Source organism: Solanum tuberosum, unplaced genomic scaffold, assembly GCF_000226075.1.
Source record: "Solanum tuberosum cultivar DM 1-3 516 R44 unplaced genomic scaffold, SolTub_3.0 scf00307, whole genome shotgun sequence".
In the NCBI taxonomy this organism is placed as follows: Eukaryota; Viridiplantae; Streptophyta; class Magnoliopsida; order Solanales; family Solanaceae; genus Solanum; species Solanum tuberosum.
This window is the reverse complement of record NW_006239230.1, coordinates 74,905-97,636: the sequence shown is the minus strand read 5'-3', so window position 1 is coordinate 97,636 and position 22,732 is coordinate 74,905. Positions and strand designations below refer to the sequence as shown.

The window sequence follows — 22,732 nt, the reverse complement described above, 5'->3', positions numbered from 1 at the left end:
AAATAAAACATGCAAAATAAATAACAGATCCAACAGAAATCAACAATGTTATTGACAGAAATGCCACTAAAGTCAATCAAAATTTAGTAAATATTTTAAAATCAATAGGCGAAATAAACATAAAAATAATTTAAAAAATAAGCAACCAAATAGGGCTAAAAATTTAGATACAAACAAAAACGACATTAGAGAGAACAACACTGAATACAGCAAAAAAACTTCATCCCAAACAAGAACATCAACAAAAACAATCCAGAAAAAAGGGGCCATTAAATCATTACACTACCATAACAAAATAAACAATCAAATATGGACAATAAGTATCGAAGAACACCATTACAGAAGGTTCAACTTACCAAAGATGAGGGCTTTAATTTGAACTTGGAGAAGAAGATTGAAAAACACAGATGACGATTTGAGAGGGGTTTAGGACGATGAAAAGTGAGAAAAGTTTGTATAAGTTAATGGAAGAGAAGCGTATGATTACACTGGAAGAGAAGTGTATGGGGAAGATGAAAAGCCCTTGCACTTGGAGAAGAAGAAACGTCGGAACAAATATTCAGAAAAGGTGCCTCGATTTTCATCAATAAATAATATTTTATCAAAATATAATATTTTTAAAAATGTAGTGGGATTATAATATATTTTTGTAAAGTTATAGATTTTTCCCAAGTTTTAAAAACAATAAACAAGCCCATGACCCCACATTCACAAATATACCCCCAAGTTTTAAAAAAGCCAAAGAGATCCATGACCCCACACTTTTTCCTTTTTAAAAATCTCAACCCTAGAAAATAAAGCAAAAATAAATTAAGTGGGTATAGAATAAATTAAGTTATAAAGGTGTCCCCAATGCCAATTCTTCTCGGCTAACCATCCAATTGTTGTAATTGGATCTGAATATTGCACGCCAAACCAGGTTGATGTTGTTATATCGAGGAAGGTGAAGACACTTAGATATGAAGAATTTGTTGTTTCAGATATGAATGGAAACTTTGTGTTCAAAGTTAAAGGCACATCTTTTGGATGGCATGATAAGAGAGTTATTCTTGATGATGCAGACAATCCCTTGATCACTCTCAAACAAAAGGTACATAGTAATTGATTTTTCTAGAAGGTTAATTTGATACATCTCTCCATATTATAATTTTTAAAATTAATAATAGATAGGTTACAAAAAAATGTTATAAATAAATCATAATAAGGGAGGGAAAGTTAATAAACATTGATAGTTAAAAGATATCTTGTATTATCAGTAAATTAATTTTAATATGTGACGTTCCCAAATTAGTTATTATTTAATACTTATCATAATAGTTTACTTATAATAACTATACAAGTAACGATTGTATAAATATTTTTCACGTTAAAATTAAAGTTATTGCTGTTAATTAATTATTTTTTGTATAGATATTAACTCAGCATTTGAGATGGAATGCATTTAAAGAAGAAAGCACAGATGAGAAAGACTTTTTATTTACTATAAAGACAACAACCATATTTCAGTGGAAGACCGAATTGGCTGTTTTCTTAGCAAATAACAATTCTAAGGAGAAGGTGTGATTATTTGATTAAGGGAAATTGGTCTGATAGATCATGTGTAATATATGCTGGAGATTCTTTGAGTCCGGAGCCAAAAGGGCAATAAAAATTATCAAAAATTTCAAAAGGGCGCATCAAATTTTTTTAAAATCAAAAGGGCAAAATCGCTCTTGAAGAAGCGATTTCCCTCTGGCACAATGACGAAAAATCGCTGCCCTAGCAGCGATTTTATCTAAAAACTTTTTTTCTTTTTTTTATTAAAAATTGCTGCCCTAGCAGCGATTTTGTAAATTTTTTTTAAAATTAAAAATCGCTGCAATGGCAGCGATTTTAAGTCAGAATTTTTTTTCCCCTTACACATCACTGCAGGGGCAGCGTTTTTCATGCCTAGTGCTATTATATTCATGCCTATTGTTAATTATTAATAATATAAAATGATAAACAAGATGGATAGTATACTCAATAAAATTGTTGAAGCATGAGAAAAATTGAATTATATATCATAAATAATAATAAAAGAATATTAAGTTGTCGTACGTTAAAAAAAATAATCTTTTTTTCTTCAAAATTGGTTAAGAATTAAAAAAAAAAGGTTTTTTTTAAAATTTTATATACTTTTATTATTATTTATGATATATAATTCAATTTTCCTCATGCTTCAACAATTTTATTGAGTATACTGTCCGTCTTGTTTATCATTTTTATATTATTAATAATTAACAATAGGCATGAATATAATAGCATTAGGCATGGAAAACGTCTCCCCTGCAGTGATGTGTAATAAAAAATAAATTACTTTTTTTACAAAATCGCTGCCAATTTTTTATTTTTTTTTACAAAATCGTTGCTAGGGCAGCGATTTTTCATCATTTTGTCAGAGGAAATCGCTTCTTTAGGAGCGATTTTGCCCTTTTGGTTTTAAAAATTTTTGATGTGCCCTTTTGGAATTTTTGACAATTTTTTTTGCCCTTTTGGCTCCGGACTCGAGATTCTTCTACCATAGTTGCTCAGGTTAGCTATCTTACTTTCTATTTGTTACTCTCTTTAAGCATCTTAGTCAGAGGGAGACCCACGTTATGAGGGTGTATGTGCATTCGTTAACTTCGAAAAAAATTATATATATAAGTGTATATATAGATTGCGATATGAAATATATTTCATTAGGCACTATATAAACACCAAAACTAATTGGTGCATTGGTTTAAACTCAGGGTTTGAATCCCATTTAGTGTTTTTTTTTTTTTTTCGTTTTCATCTGAGAACCCTAAAAATCGTTTGTGGTGCATCCATCATCTTTAAATCCTGGACTCGCCTATGATCTGTGTTTGTTGATATTAAATTAAAGGTATGTATAGTCCTCTAAATCTTGTGTTCTTAAGTTTGTTATGTAGATGCCGAAATTGAAAATCTTCTTAAATATATAAAAAAAAATACTATTTTGAAAAAGCCAAAAAGAAAAATAAGACACATAATTTCATTTTTGGTACAGTAAAATAAAAAATTTCCGTCATGTTTAATTTTTAAAATTAAATGAGTGACACTATTATTATTTTGACAGTAATGCTATTATTACTGCAATTTTTTCAAATATATTATGATTTTATAGTACTTTTTAGAGAAAAAGGAAAAAAATAGTGTTGAAGTATATAAAATAGGTAAAATTTATACCTCATTATATTTTCAGTTCAAATATCCTCCCCATTAAATTTTTGTCTAAAAAATAACTCCAATTATCCAAATGAATCAACAATACCCTTCTTTCAAACGATTGTTCCAAAACGAGAAAAACTGGACCAACTTTTTCCATTAACTATTTGAAATGGAATAATTTGCCATCAATTTTAAGAATTTAGTAAAAAAAAAATTTGGAGATTAATTAAATTATTTTGAAATTCAATAAAATATTTGTTGTATATATTGTTTCTTTTCAAAACTATTATACTGGCTCTTGATTGACATTTAGGATGACTTAAAGTTAAAAAATAAAAAGAGTGATAAAGCATGTCAAGATATAATTAAATTTTTGTTTTTAATCATGTCATCATTCTTAGAATTAGTAAGAATAAATTTAGCCTATTTTTATAAATAGTTTTATATTACTTTTGGCCCTTTCCCCTACTTTTTATAGAGCCGGTCAAGGGAGTCCTGCGTTCAACACTAGATATATTATATCACACACGGTTTTGGCTTGTCTTTTCTTGATTTAGGTCATGAATTGATACTTTCTCTCTTTAACCGTTATCGTTTGATAAAGTATCTAAGAATAATATTAAATAAAATGTATTAGTAATGTTGATATTAGTTATACTGACATTATTTCTAAAACATTGTTTGATTTGTTATATTAGAAATAACAAATCTTGCATAACTTCTATTAAAAACATACTTATTTATAAAAATATCCTCCGTGATCGCACAATTTTCATTCTTGATTGAAAATGGTGAATTAATGAACATTATATTATACTTACACTATATTGTTGTGAATGACTTATTGCAGATGCATAAGAAAATTACTGCTAAAAGTTTATTGATTGGAATTTTGGAAAAGACAACTTTATGGTGACAATGTATCCAAACATTGATCAAGCCTTCATTATCTCATTAATTAGTAGTAATGCTTGATGCTATCAATACAGTCAACGATGCCGCTGCCGGTTTAGGTACCGCGGCTGCCGGTTTAGGTGCTGCTATTGCCACTGGTTTCTACGAAGTCAAAAGTGTTTATTTTATAGAGTTGAGGTGGTTGGCAATGACAAATCTCTTGTTATTATTATTGTAGTATCATATTTTAATTATGAAAGTTATTTTAGTCCAACAGGTAGCTTTTACTTTTAAAAATATAAAAAAAAAATATAAGCAAGATGTGAAGTCCCATAAATTTCTAATAAACTTACATTAGTTACGAACTTCATGACATAATTTAGCGAACTATAGAAGTGCTCATGAGCAAAATAAAATGACTACGATATGTTACCATGGGGATATTTTTATGACCCAAATTTTAAGATTATAGTGAACGCCTTGCGCGTAAATTCACTTTAATTATCAAATTATAAGTACTCAAAAGATATTTAAAACTATATTATTATATTCTCAAATTATAAGTACTCAAAGGTTATTTAAAACTATATTATATTCTCAATACAAGGAAAGTATAAAAATATAATAAAGTATCAAATGTGTTAAAAATCTTTAATATATAGTCAAGGCAATATCTGTATCAACTCCAATTATAAAGATAAAGTCATAAATTTCAAATAAGAAAACAAATAAAAAGGTAGTCATCTATCATCCCCATTCATCGTACTAATGTTCATGGGAATTTGAGACTGTGGAAGTACTATTTTTGAAAAATAAGAAAAAGACACCTTATATATCCTTGACCATGATGTAGGGCTGTACATGGTCATGTTGGTTCGAGTTTTTCAAATATCAAATCAAATCATTTGTGTCGGATTTTTGAATTTGTAAACCAAACCAAACCGATAAAACTCGGGTTTTTCAACCTCGGGGTTTTTTGGATTTTTCTGGGTTTTTTGGATTTTCGGGTTTTTCCAATAAAGTATTCGTACAAACGTATAATTTACTTGTACTTCAAATATTTATTTAGTCCTATCAAAATACAACTATTTAAGTGTTTCTTAAGAAAATAACACACAATATGATATGATTAATGATACTAAAATATCTAAAAAATAAAATAATATTGAAATCGCGTAAAACAAATATTGCAAATTAATAAGTCATAATGAAAATGATCATAAATTTAAGTACTAAATCATGCTAAAATAAGTTTAATAAGTATAACTTACATGACTAAAATATTAAAGGAAATTAAAATTAGATTATGTATTTTAATTGTCTTAACCTATGTAAAACTAAAGAACAAATATTCAATATTATTGTCATTCTTAGTGTTGAATTGGTTTTCTTTTTGCGTTAGTATTAATTTGATTTTGATTTAAGCTTTATTATAATTACCAATATCTATGGACTATAGTTTTTATTGGGTCATTAAGAATTCTAACTTTCAATCATGAAATAATATATTAAAAGATAAAAACTATGAAAAAATATAAGAAATATTTAAAAATTATATCAAAGTAAATATTTTTACGTATAGAATAAATTTTAAAATTATATATATAATGTCGGATTGGTTTGGTCGCGGATTGTTTTTTTTAGTTGAAACCAAACCAAACCAACCCAAATATAATCGGATTTTTTTTTCCAATACCAAACCAAGTCAAACCAAACCACTAGTCGGGTTTTTTTTCCGGTTTGACTCAATTTGCAGTTTGGTTTGGTTTTTGGTTCGATTTTGTACACCCCTAACCATGAGCTATATGGCAAGTGGATGAGATTCTGAGTTCATGAGATTTGGTATATGGACTGCGAGTTTCCCATGGGTCCTTCTCTGGAAGCTAAAGCTCAACAAGGTGTATATGACATGTTGTGCGACAAACTTGGTTTCATCACATCATTTCATCATTGCATTGCATCTGCCGGCTTTGTTTGTTGTGTAATTTGCTTTATGATATGATGAATTGTTTATAGCCTTACGCGTTTACTTTACTCATGTCGTTCTTATAGAAATTGATGACATCGATGCCAAAATGAGACTTTTCTGTATGCAGGAGAAACATTTTGTAGTTAATATCGTAAGTTTAATTAATTACTTTATACTTAATTGGTCAAGCCTAGTGAGTACATGTGAATTGTACTCACCCCTATTTTTGTAACCTTTATTGCAGCCCTTAGTATGAGTATTTATTGAGATGAGTGAATTGATCATGCAATTATTGACCTTCGAAGTTGTGGTGAGATCTTTGTTCGGGTCATCATTCAAGCTTCAGTCTTTATGCATATTTCAAAGACAAGTGTTGAATTTTAAATCCAGATATTGTATTAGAATGCTCTTTAATGCTTATGATATCAAGTTTGGTGAATTCTATGTTGGATCTCAGTTTTTTTTCTTTCTTTTATGGCATGACTTCACTCTATATGTCTCATATGTGTATTTACCTTTTTTGCAACATTTGAGATAATTCTTGAGTGAAATTTTTCGACTTACACACTAGGTTGAGATTGAGGTGAGTGTCATCATGGCCTCAATTTTTGGATCGTGACATTCTCGTAGTGTTCCAATATTTTATCAACAATTAACAAGTCGTGCAAATTGGTCCTCCAAACACTTAAGTTACGGAAATTGAATTAGTTTTACGGGAAAATTATATAAAATAACAAACTATTAATTCAAATTAAATGCTATAACCACAGTTTTCATTTAATTCTAATCTGTAGCAAACACTTTGCCATCGCCTCTCTCCCCATAAATCTCGCTCGCCACTCTCCCAGATATCGCTCGCCACTCTCCCTTGCCTCTGTCACTTTATACAAACACAAATGTATAAACTATGTTTATGTTTATATAAAGCGAGAGAAAACTGTATATACAAATACAAATACATATATTTGGGTCCTATACACTTATAATTATACAAATGCAGATTTTTCCCTACCCGTTCTCTTTTGCCTTTCTCTCTTTCTCGTTTTATACAAACACAAATTATACAAATTACAATGTATAATTGTGTTGTATAAAGTGAGAGAGAGAGAGAGATTTGATAGATAAATGTTTTATTTCGATTCAATTGTATACAAATTCAAATTTTATGCAGATATACAAACTCAATCATTGATACATATATATTGTAGTTACATATATATACAATTATCTAACCGATATACATATACAATCGCTGCGCTTTTATACAAATCTGATGCTCCATATCAAACATAAAATTTGCTATGGAGCGCAATTATACAAACTGTAGCTATAACATACAAATATAATTTTTATGTTTGATAAACCTAAAATTTACTCTAGTTTTACCCTCTATTACATTTTCAATTTTAAAATATCTTTACATTTATATTTTGACTTTAAAATGCCGGCTAACTAGTAAGATAGTTTAAAAATATATTTCTTTATTACATTATAACAAAACAAGAAAATATTGAATTTTCAAGTTTTCCTCTTATTCAATCTATTTACAATTTAATTATGTTAACAATAAAGGGTTGCCTCAATTTGCAATACCTTCAAACATATTGATTGGAATTCAGATATAGTCTGTATTTGATTTGATTTGAGTTAATGATGTTTGTATGAATAGCTATGTAAAACTATTAAATTGTCTATTTTGACTTTTGTGTGCGTCTCTATTACTATGACTGTCTGAGAATTTTTGGTTAGTCAAAATATCATTGTATTAAATTTTATTAGGGTCGAGGAAATGTTAGGTGACAATTTATAAGGGTTATGAGTATAATACTTCTGATAACTAAATTATTAGTAAGTTGAGAAATAGATGGTGTAAAATAATAATGATATTTTATTATAGTATATGAGTTGATTAACGTTATAGCTATATATATAATATATATGAGAGATGATGCTAATGACAAGGCTAGCGATTGAGCTAAGAAAGTAATAATGAAATTCTATTATTCTGTGAATGACTAAGACAGGAAGGTAATGTGTGAATTTAGGAGAAAATAAATGAGAGATATTTATACTTGTTGTTACAGTTGATTTTGTGATGTGTTTATGTAGAGTTAATTTAGGTCGGTCTATGATGCCTACTAAATACGCGTGGTGTACTGATATTATTCTTGCTACACCTCTAATAGGTGTAGTTTTGTTTCGGTAGCTTGAAGCGTGAGACGACAGTCATTCATCATCTCCCATCTACTTCATCCTCAAGTGGAAGTTGTGTCAGTTTATTGTGTCACTTATTTTTTTTGTCTGTTCTCATTTAGAAGCTCCTCATTGGAACCCTGGTAGTTTGGATAGGACTCCCCATCTAATTAGTCACATAGTATGTCTCTTTCTCACAAGTCTGGAAAGCATCCTTAGGTTTGTACCCTTGATCATTAGTAGCCGTAATTTACATTTTATGTGTTGGAATATAATATCCATATGACATGCCTAGTCAATACTTCTATATGTGTCATCAATCGTGTCATATTTTCTTCTTTAGCCTCTTCTTTGAGTATCTCTTGAAGCAAGACAACTTCATAGGTGATGCACTAGCTAGTAGCTACTAACCATCTCATCTTTTATAGTGTACCAAGTCATGTTCGTCTTAATTAATCATTCGGTCAAAAATAGCACTGACCTTCTCATAAGTATGGTCCATCAGTGAACCTTCGACAATATTGTTATCCACAGACTTATTGACTGCATCTAGAGATCTGTAGAAGCTTTCTAGCAATACCTCATTTGGTAGCTTGTGATTCGAACTCTGGACTACCTTCTTTATAAATAAGAGCAAGCTTCATATATATAGTGCTTCACTTGGCACTTATATGAAGTTGTTGATCTACACTCTAATATGGATACATCGTCTATTTGGAGGAAAGAATGTCTTCAAAATGCACCTGTGAACTCTGTCCAGGTAGTGATGGTTGCTTTTGGTAATTCTCCTAGCCATGTAGTTGTTTCACCAGTCGGAGAGAATGGGAACTTGAACTACGGTTACATATCTTACATATCGGAAATAAAATATATAATTTACTATCAACTCATTCAAGCATGTTCATTGTGCAAAACTGATGAGTCTATTTGTCTACTAAAGCCTTCCGACCCTATTAAGAGAATGTCACCCTTAGTCCTTGTCGTCAATTGGGTGTCAATTAGTTAGTTCATTCATCAAAAGCCTTAAGTTAGCTATCATCTCTCGAGTTCAAGCTCTAAGATGGAGGTTGGTAGCCCCAAATCCCTATTAATAATTTTTTCTTAATCTTAACCCCTTCAAAAAAGTCAAAATACAAATGGGTTCTTAATATTTGTTACAATTAAAGAAGCAATATCTATGAAAGTACCTTAATTACTACACAAAGATTACCCCTTCATGAGAAGATTTTAATGTAATGAATCTATTATCACTATCCCTAATTCAAGTTTTGTAACCCTACTTATGAGTTTAACTACTCATAACTGGTTGTAAACTGTAACATCCGGCAATGTGAAATGGCTAAGAAGAGGCTTAAGAATATGAAATTTTCATTTTTGGATTGAATTTTAAAAATCTGGAAAATTTTGGCCAAGTATGGAAAAGGTGAGTTTTTGGCCAACTTTGAACAGCCATAAATTCTAGCTCAGGATGAGTTAGGTGGATTTCCAGTTATGGTTGCAAAGTTCGTGGAAGGATCTTTCCAACGCCACCAAGTTTGCTCGATTTCGAGTTCGTATGAGCGAGTTATGCCCTTTGAAAGTTGGGCAGTTGACAGGGAATCCGTCCGGAAAATTTTAAGGGCATTTTGGTCTTTTCCTAGCTATTTCTTTTGGGGTTATATTGTTGTGTTAGGCTGATTGTGGATCATTTTTGTTCCATTTTAAAAGAGTAAGAGTTAGGGTTCTTGAGTGAAGGAGAGGAGAAGAGAGAAAGAAGAGAAGAAGAAGAGGAGATCAAGGAGTTTCCGTCAAAGATCGTCGTGGAAATCGTCGGGGTGATCCCTACTAGGTATGTGAGTTCATAGTGTGGGTTGATCCTTTCCCCCACACACCAAGCTCCTTTTATTATTGAGAAAAGATTGATGGAGTTGTTGAAATTGTTGGTTTGTGTTGTTGATGTTATTGATTGTGTTGTTGAAGTCCCTTGTTGATTGGGACATGTTTTCCGGTTGTGTTTTGAGTTATAATCTATTGTATGTTGAGGGGTTTATGGGTCTAAGTGTTTGGTGTTGGAACCTTGGAAGTTTGGAAGGTTTAGAGTTGGAGAAACAAGAGAGGAAAGTCGAGTTTTCGGGGAAAAGGGCTGGGGCGTAGCGCCTACCAGCGCGCCCCAAGAGGGGATCTGAACTTTCTCCCTTGGGGCGGCGCGCCTCTCAGTGCGCCAGCAGGCCCCCTCTGAAGTTTTTGGGTCTGGCGCTCCGCGCCTCTCAGAGCGCCAAGAGCGCCAAGTCTTCCCATTCCTTCCCCACTCTTCCATGTATGTTCTATGGTATTGTACCAATGTTTCCTAGTTGTTTCCGATACTCCAAGGTACGTTTAAACATCAAGAACTCCTCCATATCATGTGATCAAACACCTTGAATTCATAATCCAATTCAAGGAGAGTTAGTATCAAGTCAAAGTGAAGTTAGAGTCAAGTCAACCAAAGTTAAGAAGTAAGTCCAAGCAAGTCTTTAAAGCTTTTCAAGAGTCATTATTGAACGTCGTTTCAAGTTTCAAGTCAAGTGAAGAGTATCGAGTTTCAAGTTAAGCCAAGAGCATAAAGTCGAGTCCATTTCTCCAAAGTTATTAGGGAACTATGTATTTCCCAAAGAAGTTTCTAAAGGTTTTTACATTTAAGTAAGAAAGGAACCACGTTTTCCAAAAGAGCCTTTGGGCTAAGTTTTGAGTAATTATCTCAATCAAAGAAAGATGTGTTTAAAGACACTTATGAGCCAAAGTATTTTTGGGAGTAGTATTGAGCACCGAATTGGGGGACACGAGTTCATATTAACTCAACTCTCCATAAGAACCATGCGCCAACATGGGACTTGACATATCATTCTTTTTTAGATGATCACGTAAGATTAGGCTAGTGGATCCACTAAGCAAAAGTAAGGTCCTATATCACGGCAAGGTATAGGATGGTCCTTGGGCAACGTGAGGTAAAACGTTGTATCATCACTAGGGCTCATAGTGGTGGTTGTCGGTTAAAGAACCTCCCATAAAAGCTATATCACTTTCATATAAGTAAAGTTGAGTAGCTATTGTTTTATTAGTTACGAGTTAAGTTGTTTTCAATGTTTTACAAGCTTTATATATATATTGCATGTGTCTTATTGCCTTATATATTGAGTTCAATTATTCATGAGTCGTACAGAGCCAAGGTAAGATGTTCATTTATATTCCTTTCAAGCTTAAGTTGTGGTCTAGCTTTCCAGCTCGCATACTCGTACATTCCATGTACTGATGCCAGTTGGCCTGCATCTTATTATGATGCAGACGCAGGTACCCAGGATCAGCATCCAGCACGTCGTTGATCCAGCTGAGCACTCCAGAGTCAGTGGTGAGCCCCCTTGTCATTCCGGAGGACTTCGATTAGTTTGTGTTCTAGTTTTATTTTATTAGGGGTGTTGCGGGGTCTGTCCCAACATCCATCTCCGTATTTTAGAGGCTTCATAGACAGTCAGTCAATTAGTTTTGAGTCTCTCATCTATGTATATATGTAAATATTATATTTTGAGACTCGAGTTGCCTTTTGGCATGTTATGTATCAGTTGGTTGTTTTATAACCTTTCATTGCATTGAGTTGTGCTGTTGAGTTAAGTTTTCCGCTGAGTTAAGAAAAGCCAGGCCAAGGGTTCGCTAGGGGCCAGTAATGGTCTCCGGGTGCCGGTCCCGCCCAGGGTGTAGGCTCAGGGCGTGACATAAACAATAACTATTATAATTTAAACGACTAAAGAACATTAATGAAAAATAAAGTTACCAACACATTTGTTGCAATTCTTGTAAGAGAATCTTATTCGTTCGACTATAATCTACTAAGGAAACTATAATTAATTAAACCCTACAAACTAAGAACAATGAATTGTAAACTCTAAACCTAATTAGTGATCCTTAGGAATAATTCGTCAAACTGAAAATGTCGTCTAAAAGGACACATATATAGTAACAGGGTTGGAATCTTAATTCTTCTTGAACTCTGTTTCAACTTCTTAACTTTAGTTTGGTAAACATATAGAGGATGTGATGTGTGAGGACCATCTCGGGGAACTGAGGGTCGCGACACGAGATCCATCTCAGAATCCGATCTCCTTTTTCATTGGTTGCAAAATCATTGCATGAAAATTAAGTCTCTGAATCTCATTTACAAGGCGCATCTCAGAAAAGGCCATCTCACACCACAGACTCAACCTCAGCCTTTACTTGGGTTGCATTTTATTTCGTAACACTTCGCTTTGTGTTTCAATCCATTCTTTGGGTCTGGTCTTGGTATATTTTCCTGAAATCATCCTAATCATATATATCAGCTTATCACAACATATATTCAATAAACACAAGGATATTCATAGGATTATATTCGAAAATTAGCTAAAAACATGAGTAAAACATGGTGTTTGAATACGTAAATATACCCTATATAAGTCTAACAGTTCAATCAAATATCATTTAGAGATCATTTACTTTAGGTTGTGCCATTAAAGTTTAAATACGTCAAAACACCAAACTCCATACTATCATCTAAAACTCATTTGATACCCTCTGGACGCAAATCAATAGTGCAAATTGATCATAAAGCATGTTTCAGGCCTGTTGAAATCATCAATTCACTAATTTGAGGTCGTCTATATAGAAAGTTAGTCGTGGTCAACTTTAAGCTTTATGAAAATTAGAATGTCATCCAAAGGTCCAAAACACCCTTGAATGCTTCGGGACCCATACAAATCATCCAATCAAGTCAAGTCAAAAATAACCTTTCGTACTAAACAAAACTGACAAAATTAAATTCGAGATTGTTATCCTAGAATGTTAACTTTGGTCAACCCTCTTAAATTTTAAACTTTTAAAACTGAAAATCTCGCTCAATCCTTATACTATCACCTTAGATATATTTTTGCCAACTATTTTTGCAAGTTATAGTGAAGTTACAAAAAGGATCAAACTAGAGAAATAGATTAAAGCGAACAAAACGACCATGTGAGTCGTTACATAACATCACCTCCTTTTCAGCAAATGTTGCATCTCCTCTTCTCAAGAGAGTTAAAGTGAAAGGCCGAAGAGGATGATGATCATCCAAGATCTCTATGAATTATGATTGATACAAAAAAAAGTTACTACTAATTTTGATTTTGTATTGTCTCTTTTGACTTTTCCTATGAAAAGGGACCATAAGCTTCTTACTTGAACACATGCCAAAAAAGTAAGAATGTAAAGAGAGTTACAAGTAGTTCATAAATAATGATAGAAATTATTTAGTGAAGAAAAATAGTGAGTGGTTTTATAGTAAGGTACCCACATTAAAAAAAGGTTATTTTCTTTTATTACTACACTAAATTTTAGCTTATTAGTTATTATTTAATAATTATCATAATAATTTACTTGTAATTAATTACCTTATAAGTGATGACCGTATAAATAATTTCACGTTACAACTAAACTTCTTGCTGTCAATTAATTTTTGTATTGATAATGAGTGAGCATTCGAGATGGAACGTATTTAGAGGAGAAAACAAATGATGACAAAACCTTTTATTTTTATTACTATAAAGACAACATCCATGTTTCAATGGAAGACCAAATTGGCTGTTTTCTTAGCAAATAACAATCCAAGGGGAAGGATTGTGATTATTTGATTAAGGGTAGATGGTATGATAGATCATGTGTAATGTATTTGATTTTATTTTATTATTAATAAAAGGCCGCTAGACGCTCTGTCTAGTGGTATAAATTTGTGTTTTTTTTTAAAAAAAAGAATGAATTTTTTTTATTTGTTTGATTTGGTTTATAGATTTAAAAATTCAACACAAGTGATTTGATTTGGTATTTGAAAAAATTGAACCAACCCGCTCACTATACATAGTGGCGGAGCTAGGATTTTTAACAAGGGGTTCAAAATCTAAAGAAGTAAACACACGCAATAACCGAAGGGGGTTCGACATCTACTATATATACATAAAATAAAAATTTAACCATGTATAAATAGTATTCCCTCCGTCTCATTTTATGTGACAACATTTGACCGGGCACGGAGTTTAAGAAATAAATGAAGACTTTGAAATGTTTACCAAATTGCCCCTTCAAAAAATAGTCATATTAAAAAATAAATTCACTTTTCTCTCTCCTCATAAATGTATTGAAATACTATTTTTAAGATTAAGTGGGACCAACAAGGATAAAAAATGAATTGTACCTTTAAATACTTACCAAATAAGGAAATGTTGCCACATAAAATGGGACAGAGGGAGTAAGAGATTTATTGGTAAATGTGTATATATGAAAGAGAAATTTTAGTCTTGAGAAAAACAATTTTTTGTTTTTTTACTTCTGTTTTTTTTAAGCAGAAATTTTTAGGTCATCCGAACCCCCATAATGTATATTGGCTCCGCTCCTGACTATACATCCCTACTCACAACCTTAGAATTGAAAGTAAGGTATGATTACCATACGAGTAACTCTTTCTTGTCCCTATTGATTTTTGTCTATTACTTCCGGAAAGAAAATGTCAATTACGCGCGACTAATAACCAATTACGAATCCTGGAGAGACCACTAAGACCAAGCAACAATTCTGGATATCCTTTTGGCGAAAAATCAAAGTTGAAATTTTAACTAAAAGGACAGATTAGAATAATACCTTTTTTTTTTCCTTTGTAAGTTAGAATAATACTTGACTAATAATAAATCACATATACACGTCTCTAAAATCAGACCATTTCGTCTGTAAACCAAAAAAAAAGAAAAGGAGAATAAAGAAAATTCATAAATACGATGTCATTTGATTATTACTATATCATTTCTTAGTAGATTAATTCAAACTGTTCATGACTTTTCTTATATTCCCAGTACGGTTATTATAGCATAACACTTGTGCCAAATAAATTTGCTATATATATATAAACAAACATTTAAACTGCAAACAAAAATATACTCTACCCAAAATATATCATAAGGAAAAAAAGAGTATTGTCACGGCAATTTCTCTAATTTTTTGCATAACGAACAAGTAAAAGTTACTGATCATTGTTCATGGCGGAATCAAGTTATGCAACTATGGCTAATTATCCAATTGCTGTAATCGGATCTCAATATTGCACGCCGAACCAGGTTGATGTTGTTATATCAAGGAAGGTGAAGACACTTAGATATGGAGAATTTGTTGTTTCAGATATGAATGGAAACTTCATGTTCAAAGTTAAAGGCACAACTTTTGGATGGCATGATAAAAGAGTTATTCTTGATGCTGCAGACAATCCCCTCATCACTCTCAAGCAAAAGGTACATAGTAATTGTTTTTTTAGAAGGTTAATTTGAGACATCTCTCCTTATTATAGTTTTTAAAATTAATAATAGATAGGTTACAAAAAAAATGTTATAAAGAAATCATAATAAGGAAGGGAAAGTTCATGTTATAAGTTTTTTTGCCCACCAGTGTCTGGAATTTGTAATAGAGTTTCAACTAAATTCAGATCGCTCACTGTCGAATCCATTTGGGATGACACTCCCAACAAAATTTTCTTCATATTCATGGCTCAAATTCGAGACATCTAATTAATGATAGAGCAATTCCAGCTCCACAACTTATGTTAGTTAAAACTACAAGTCAAACCTTAAGAAAGATATATCTAAAATTATTTTAAATTTTTTTTCATTCTATATATATCGATCGTAATAAGTTATATCTAATAATAGCCTTGTACGTGCCACGCACTAACATGATAAATACTCTTCATGTCAAACTTGTATGATAACCTGAAATTTAAAGTAATTAATAACCAAGTATAAATTGTTTAATACTTTAATTATACTAATGGTGTGAATTCTTTTTTACATTATCCGTCTGTATAACTTAAACATCTAAAGGTTTAAGAACTAGATATCTTCCATTATAAATAAATTTCAATTTGTAATACCAAATTAGTCATTATCTACTTTATCTGTCCCTAATTACTTGTCTACTTTTTCTTTTTTAGTTATTTTTAATTACTTGTCCATTTTGACAAATTAAGAAAGGACAATTACTTTTTTTTTTAACCTATTATACCCTTAATAATTATTTTCTTAATAGGTGTATCAATTCAAAAATGGATAAATAATTAGGGACAAAGGGAGTAATACTTATCATAATATTTTAAGTGCTAAATGACCAGAAAATTTGGCCAGAATTTGGCCAGAAAATTAAAAAAACTATAATATTTTTTTAATTTTAAAATAAACTAATATTCTTTCCATTTTATAGTTAAAAAGTATTAAAATTAAAAGGGTAAAAATGTTTAAAAAGGTAAAATAACATAAATAAAATATCATTCTGGACAAATTCTGGCCAAATTTTCTGGCTAAAAAGATTTTTCCATTACTTATAATAACTTCACAAGTGCTGTCAATTAATTTTTGCATAGATGTTGACTGAGCATTCGAGATGGAATGCATTTAAAGGAGAAAGCACAGATGAGAAAGACTTTTTATTTACTATAAAGACACCATCCATATTTCAATGGAAGACCAAATTGGCTGTTTTCTTAGCAAATAACAATTCTAAGGAGAAGAATTGTGATTATCTGATTAAGGGAAATTGGAGTGATAGATCATGTGTAATATATGCTGGAGATTCTTCTACCATAGTTGCTCAGGTTAGCTATCATTAATTTTACTTTTTATTTGTTACTCTCTCTTATCTTAGTTTGATTTGACATTGAATTTAAGAAATAAGGGGAGATTTTTGAATATTATGGTGTTAAAATAAAGACGTGTGTAGTCCTCTAAGTCTTGTAGTCTTAAGTTTATCATATAGAATGCCGAAATTAAAAAAAACTTACTAAATATAGAAAAAAACACTATTTTGAAGCCAAAAAGAAAAATAAGACACATAATTTCATTTTTGATATAGTAAAATGAAATTTTTTCATCATATTTATTTTTTAAAATTAAGTGAGTAAAACTAATATTATTTTGAGAATAATGTTGAATAATGTTTATTAGTAATGTGTGGAATAGTAATGTTGACATTATTTCTTATATTCTGTTTGATTTAATATATTAAAACTAACAAGTCTTGCATAAGTTCTATAAAAAAAATACTTGTTTACAAAAATATCTTCTACACTCATTAGCTTGGAGAAATGGAAAATGTTTTGAGAGGGATTTGAGAGATAGTTATATCATTAATCAATTTAATGCATGTGTTGAAACCTTTTGTATTACTAATATATAAAATTTCATGGTATTAGCTAGTAATATACACCTCAATACATAATAGAGTACTGTATAACTAATACAAGTATTATTTATACATTATCTAAAAGTATACCAAATAAGGTACTAATAATAGACAAAGTTAATATTGTATGCATTATTTTTTCTAATACACTCTACCAAACGACCCCTTAGAGATGAGTGATAATAATTCATCAACACAAGAATTTTGAATTTCAAAGACATGAAATTAAATTTCTATAAAATTGATATTCAAACTCACACGAAAAAAGAAATATTTTGACTCGTACTCAAAATTTCACCGATACGATTTGTAAATAGAATCATACATAGTAATTCTTTTAACTTATCACACAATTTTCATTCTTGATTGAAAATGGTGAATTAATAAACATATTATATTATACTTACACTATATTGTATATTGTTGTGAATGACTTATTGCAGATGCATAAGAAAATTACTGCTAAAAGTTTATTGATTGGAAAAGACAATTTTATGGTGACAATGTATCCAAATATTGATCAAGCCTTCATCGTCTCATTAATAGTAATGCTTGATGCTATCAATGCAGTCAACGATGCTGCTGTTATAGGTGCCGCTGCCGGTTTAGGTGCTGCTATTGGTGCTGGTTTCTAGGAACTCAAAAGTGTTTATTTTGTAAAATAATATTTTTTTCGTTCATTTTATGTAATATCGTTTGACTTACTATAATGTCTAAGAAAAATAAGGAAGATTTTTGAAAATTTGTGGTCTTAAACAATTCTTAGATATTTATACGATTGTAAATCATTTCATTAAAAGTAAAAATGAGAATTTTAAACTTAAATTATTTCCACTTATAATTAGATGATACTCCCTCTGTCCCAATTTATATGACTTATTTTCTTTTTTAGTCAGTCCAAAAAAGAATGACACATTTCTATATTAAGTAACAATTCAACTATAAAATGTCTATTTTACCCTTAATGAAATGATTTACCGCCACACAAATTTTTATCCTTCATTTTGGACCACAAGTTTTAAAAGTCTTACATTCTTTCTTAAACTCCGCGTCGAGTCAAACTACCTCATATAAATGGAACGAAGGGAATAATCTTTTTAGGACCAACTAAAAAAAAAGTCACAGACTGAATTGTGATTGGCTCACCTGGTAGAAACTGAAACGCCATCTCAAAATGAGATAAGATACTTCTCGCAACTTCACTTGTAGTAGGATCTACATGGTGCAGTAAGTTGATTTTGGTGAGCAGTCCAATTCGTCATATATTACCTTCTCTATACCTAATGAAATTGTTGAAAATTAATTTCAAGCTCATTTACCCAATGCGTGGATTTTGATCAAATTTCAAATTTCAAATTTTAAATTTTAAATTTGTACTTATTTGACTGTCTCGGAAACTGTATCACTCATCTCTGATATCATAAATCACATATTAAGGCTACATAAAAGGTCTTTTAGAGGAGAGGGACCATATTTTTCAAAACTACCGAGCATGTGTCACGACCCCAGACAACCTCCTAGTCATAACACAATGTTTAGAGTTACAAATAACCCCAAGCTAACCTTTGATATTGACATAAGTCATGAGCAACTACATATAAAGATGAATAAGAGCTAAAATGACTAAGAGCCCGTTTGGATTGCTTAAAAAAGTAGTTTTTAAGTCAAAAAATAAAAAGTCAAACTTAAATAATTTTTAAGTCAAAAAATAAAAAGTAGGGAGAGACCTACTTTTGATTTTTAACTTTTTTAAAGTTATTTTAAACTTATTTAAAGACTAGTGAACTTAGCCGCGCTTCGCGCGATCATAAATAGCTCGTTAAATTCGTCGAACAACTTTTTATAATGTATCAAATATATAAAATTTCAAGTCTTAATTAAATCTAATGTACATGATTTTATTAAAAGTGTAGGTAGATCGTGTATGTCCGTTTCTACGTCTATATAGAGTCATAGACACGCATTCACATAATTGTGGATAATAATTATGAACGATTGTAATGGTAAAAATCATTCTTTGGACTATTTTTTAAAACAAATATATATGATTAATCTGCATTAAATATTATTGATAAATATGAGATATAAAGTCAAAAATTGATTTAAAAAAGATAAATATTATTGTTAGTCAAAAGAAGGTGTGACATCATTCTTTTTTGTCTAGCTTTAAACTATATTAATATAAGAATTAAGTAGAAAGGATTGATAAGACATGTTATTAAATAGAGAAAACAAATAGATGAAGGTCTTTTGTAACTCGTGATATATATAATTAGATGTAATAAATATGAATAAAATCGATTTTATTTTATCGGTTTGGTTCGATTTTTCGGTTTGGATTGATTTTTATCCAAACCGTAAACACCCCTAATTATTATAGTGAACTTATTCACACTTTGCGTTGTTTAATCTTACAACTCAATCATATATTTGAAAGATCTCAATTTTCAAAATCAAATATTTTAATTTTTCTCCAATTTTATATTAGTTCTTAATTTATACATTCTTTTATGATATGATTTTATATCACTTCAAAAAAAAATTAGTCTTCTATAAATACTTGTGTAGTGTACACTATACATGTACTTATAAGCAAAGAATATTTTATTTTTTATTTTCTTAGAAAAGAATTTCAAAGAGATATTGTATCTATTTTTGTGTATATATAGGATATATATAGTTTTTTGAAACCTAATTTTTAAAGAAAAAAAACCATAAACACATATACAAACAAATTTATCAAAAGAAAAAAAAGATCCACCAATTGTATTGTTCATATCGTGTTTTCTGAATATTGAGAATAAATGAACCACCAAAGCATTATGATACTCTTCAATAAAATTTGTTTTTAAAATTGATGCGTTGAAGGGTTGTTTCTTCAATAAAGGTATTTTTGTTTATCCTTTTTTACGATTACTTTTGATAAATAAAAGTAAATCAATAGGAAGAAGAATCAAAATAGAAAAAAATAGATTACTAGAATTTCTAATTTTTAAGAGATGCTTACGTAAATATGTATATATCTTTGCATAAATGTCAATAGACAAAGTAAAAAAAAAAACATAACAACACACGTAAGCAATCATTAAGATGATTACAAATAAAATTTCTTACAAATTAAATATAAAATACGTTGATTATATTGAAAGTCTAAACAAAAATTCATATAAACGTCAACTATTCAAATTTAACTTAAAATAAATTAGATTAACAAAGATACATATGAATATACAAAGTAAAAATATGTATTATTCTTTTGAATTCTCTATCTGATAATACATAATCCTACCCAATTTAGTACAAAATAATTGCAAAAAAAAAACTAAAATAATACATTTAAACAACTTACCAGATACTGTGAAATGAGACCTTTAGACTTTAGGCATAACCAAATAACCTAAAAAAAATTAAGCTTGATAGTGACATATAAATTGACAATATAAAATGAATAAAAAAAAACATAGAGAAACATAGACATCACATGATCACTATGACAAATAAATTGAAAATATAAAGAGAATTAAGGAATATGGAAGAACATACAGGAATATAGACATTGAATATATTAATTGCTAAATTTAATTAGATATTAAAATTATTGATGACCTAAATGAGCAAAACGGATAAAGAAGGTAAATTGCATTATTTATTTGGTTTAATTAGAAAATAAAAGAATCATTAAATTAATGATAATGACTTTTGAGATTTCTAAATTAATGTAATTCAAAAATAATTTATAGGTTTTTTTAATAAATTAAAAAATGAAGAAAAATGTCAAAAATTTGAGAAAAAAGATAAATGTCATTCTTGACGTTAGGGGCATGTCACATCACCTCCCATACATCCAGCTTTATTATATATTATATATATAGATAGATAGATTAGGAAGGAAAAATGTAGTAAGATTTTTAACTTACTTGGAATGGATTAAATAAGTAAAATAGGAAAGAAATGGAGCAATTTAAGGAAAAGATATGAAACATTAATTGTGAGATTAAGGGGAGAAAAAAACCAACTTAAAAGAAGGATTTGAGAAAGGTTTTAAAAGATATGAATAACATTAATTTTCAGCAATATTTATTGTAAAATATTAATGTATAATGTTATTTTTTATTTAATTACAAAATAAGTGATAAATAAAAAAAATGTCAAAAATAAATAAATATGATTTGTGGCTTTAGAAGCATGCCACATCAGCAGTCCTATCATTCAACTTTATATTATTATATAGATTTTTTAACTTTGTCAAACACTCTCTAACTTATTTTAAGTTATTTTATATTTTTGCAAATACTTTCAGAAGTCAAAAACTGACTTAAAAGTAGGTTTAACCAACTTTAAGTCAATCTAAACATCCTCTAAGTTGAAGCATATATAATTATATGGAATAAGCTAGTTCAATACATTACTGAACAAATTTGTGTATACAACAACTTTAATCTGAAAAGAGACTGGAACTAAGTAGAGTGAATACAACAACTCTAAGGGGTCGTTTGGTGTGAGGGATAAAAATAAATAGATTTGGGATAAAAAAAAATAGTCCATGATAAAGTTTTGGTGTCTTGTTTGCTTGCCATGTTTTAGATAACTTATCCCACCATATATATCATAGTGATGAGATAAGTTATCCCTAATACATGATGAGATAAGTTATCCCAGGATACCTAATCCCGTGATAATTATTTCTGGGATAAAGTGTTCCCAATCAAACGACCCCTAACTGACTAACTATGAAGTCTCTACTAATACTGACTATTAGGTAGTGGGGACATGACCCCCTTGCTTCCCTTAATCAATACTTGTGAACACAAATAAAATACTGGAACAATGGATTGACTTGAGTCCTCAAAATAAGAGAACTCATCACCTGCTAGCTGGAAGCTGAGATTCGATTAACTAGGATCCTCATAGTAAGGACTTAGATCTGCATCACATGAAAAATATAGGTAGAGGAAGTATGCGATCGATACTTTGTATGTATTGAGTATGTGAGATATGCACTATAAACTGATATGTTGAACATGATCAATATATATTAGATACTGAAGTGAATATAAAACTGATATATGTATATATATAAACTAATGCAATGGCCAAGTAAGAAACATGCAACTGATCAATATTGAACTAAAATAAATTGAATACAATGTGACTACAAGTTATTAACTTGATCAATCTTAAACTAAAATAAATTGAATACAATGTGACTACAAGATAAGAACTTGAAACGTAGGAAATATTATTAAGCAATAT

General features: G+C 30.0%; 2 protein-coding genes across 2 annotated transcripts; both read left to right on the top strand.

Moving 5' to 3' along the window:
• Positions 1–309: 309 nt before the first annotated feature.
• On the top strand, positions 310–1,563 carry LOC107063104 (protein LURP-one-related 15-like). Its single transcript, XM_015314553.1, has 3 exons — positions 310–345; positions 920–1,090; positions 1,411–1,563. The coding sequence occupies exons 1-3, from the start codon at positions 310–312 to the stop codon at positions 1,561–1,563; spliced, it is 360 nt and encodes a 119-aa protein (XP_015170039.1).
• Positions 1,564–15,188: 13,625 nt separating this feature from the next.
• On the top strand, positions 15,189–18,219 carry LOC102583136 (protein LURP-one-related 10-like). The gene is made up of 3 exons (XM_006359741.2): positions 15,189–15,540; positions 16,662–16,892; positions 17,923–18,219. Exons 1-3 carry the CDS (start codon positions 15,292–15,294, stop codon positions 18,112–18,114), a joined length of 672 nt encoding a protein of 223 aa, XP_006359803.1. The 5' UTR covers positions 15,189–15,291; the 3' UTR covers positions 18,115–18,219.
• The last annotated feature ends 4,513 nt before the right edge of the window (positions 18,220–22,732 follow it).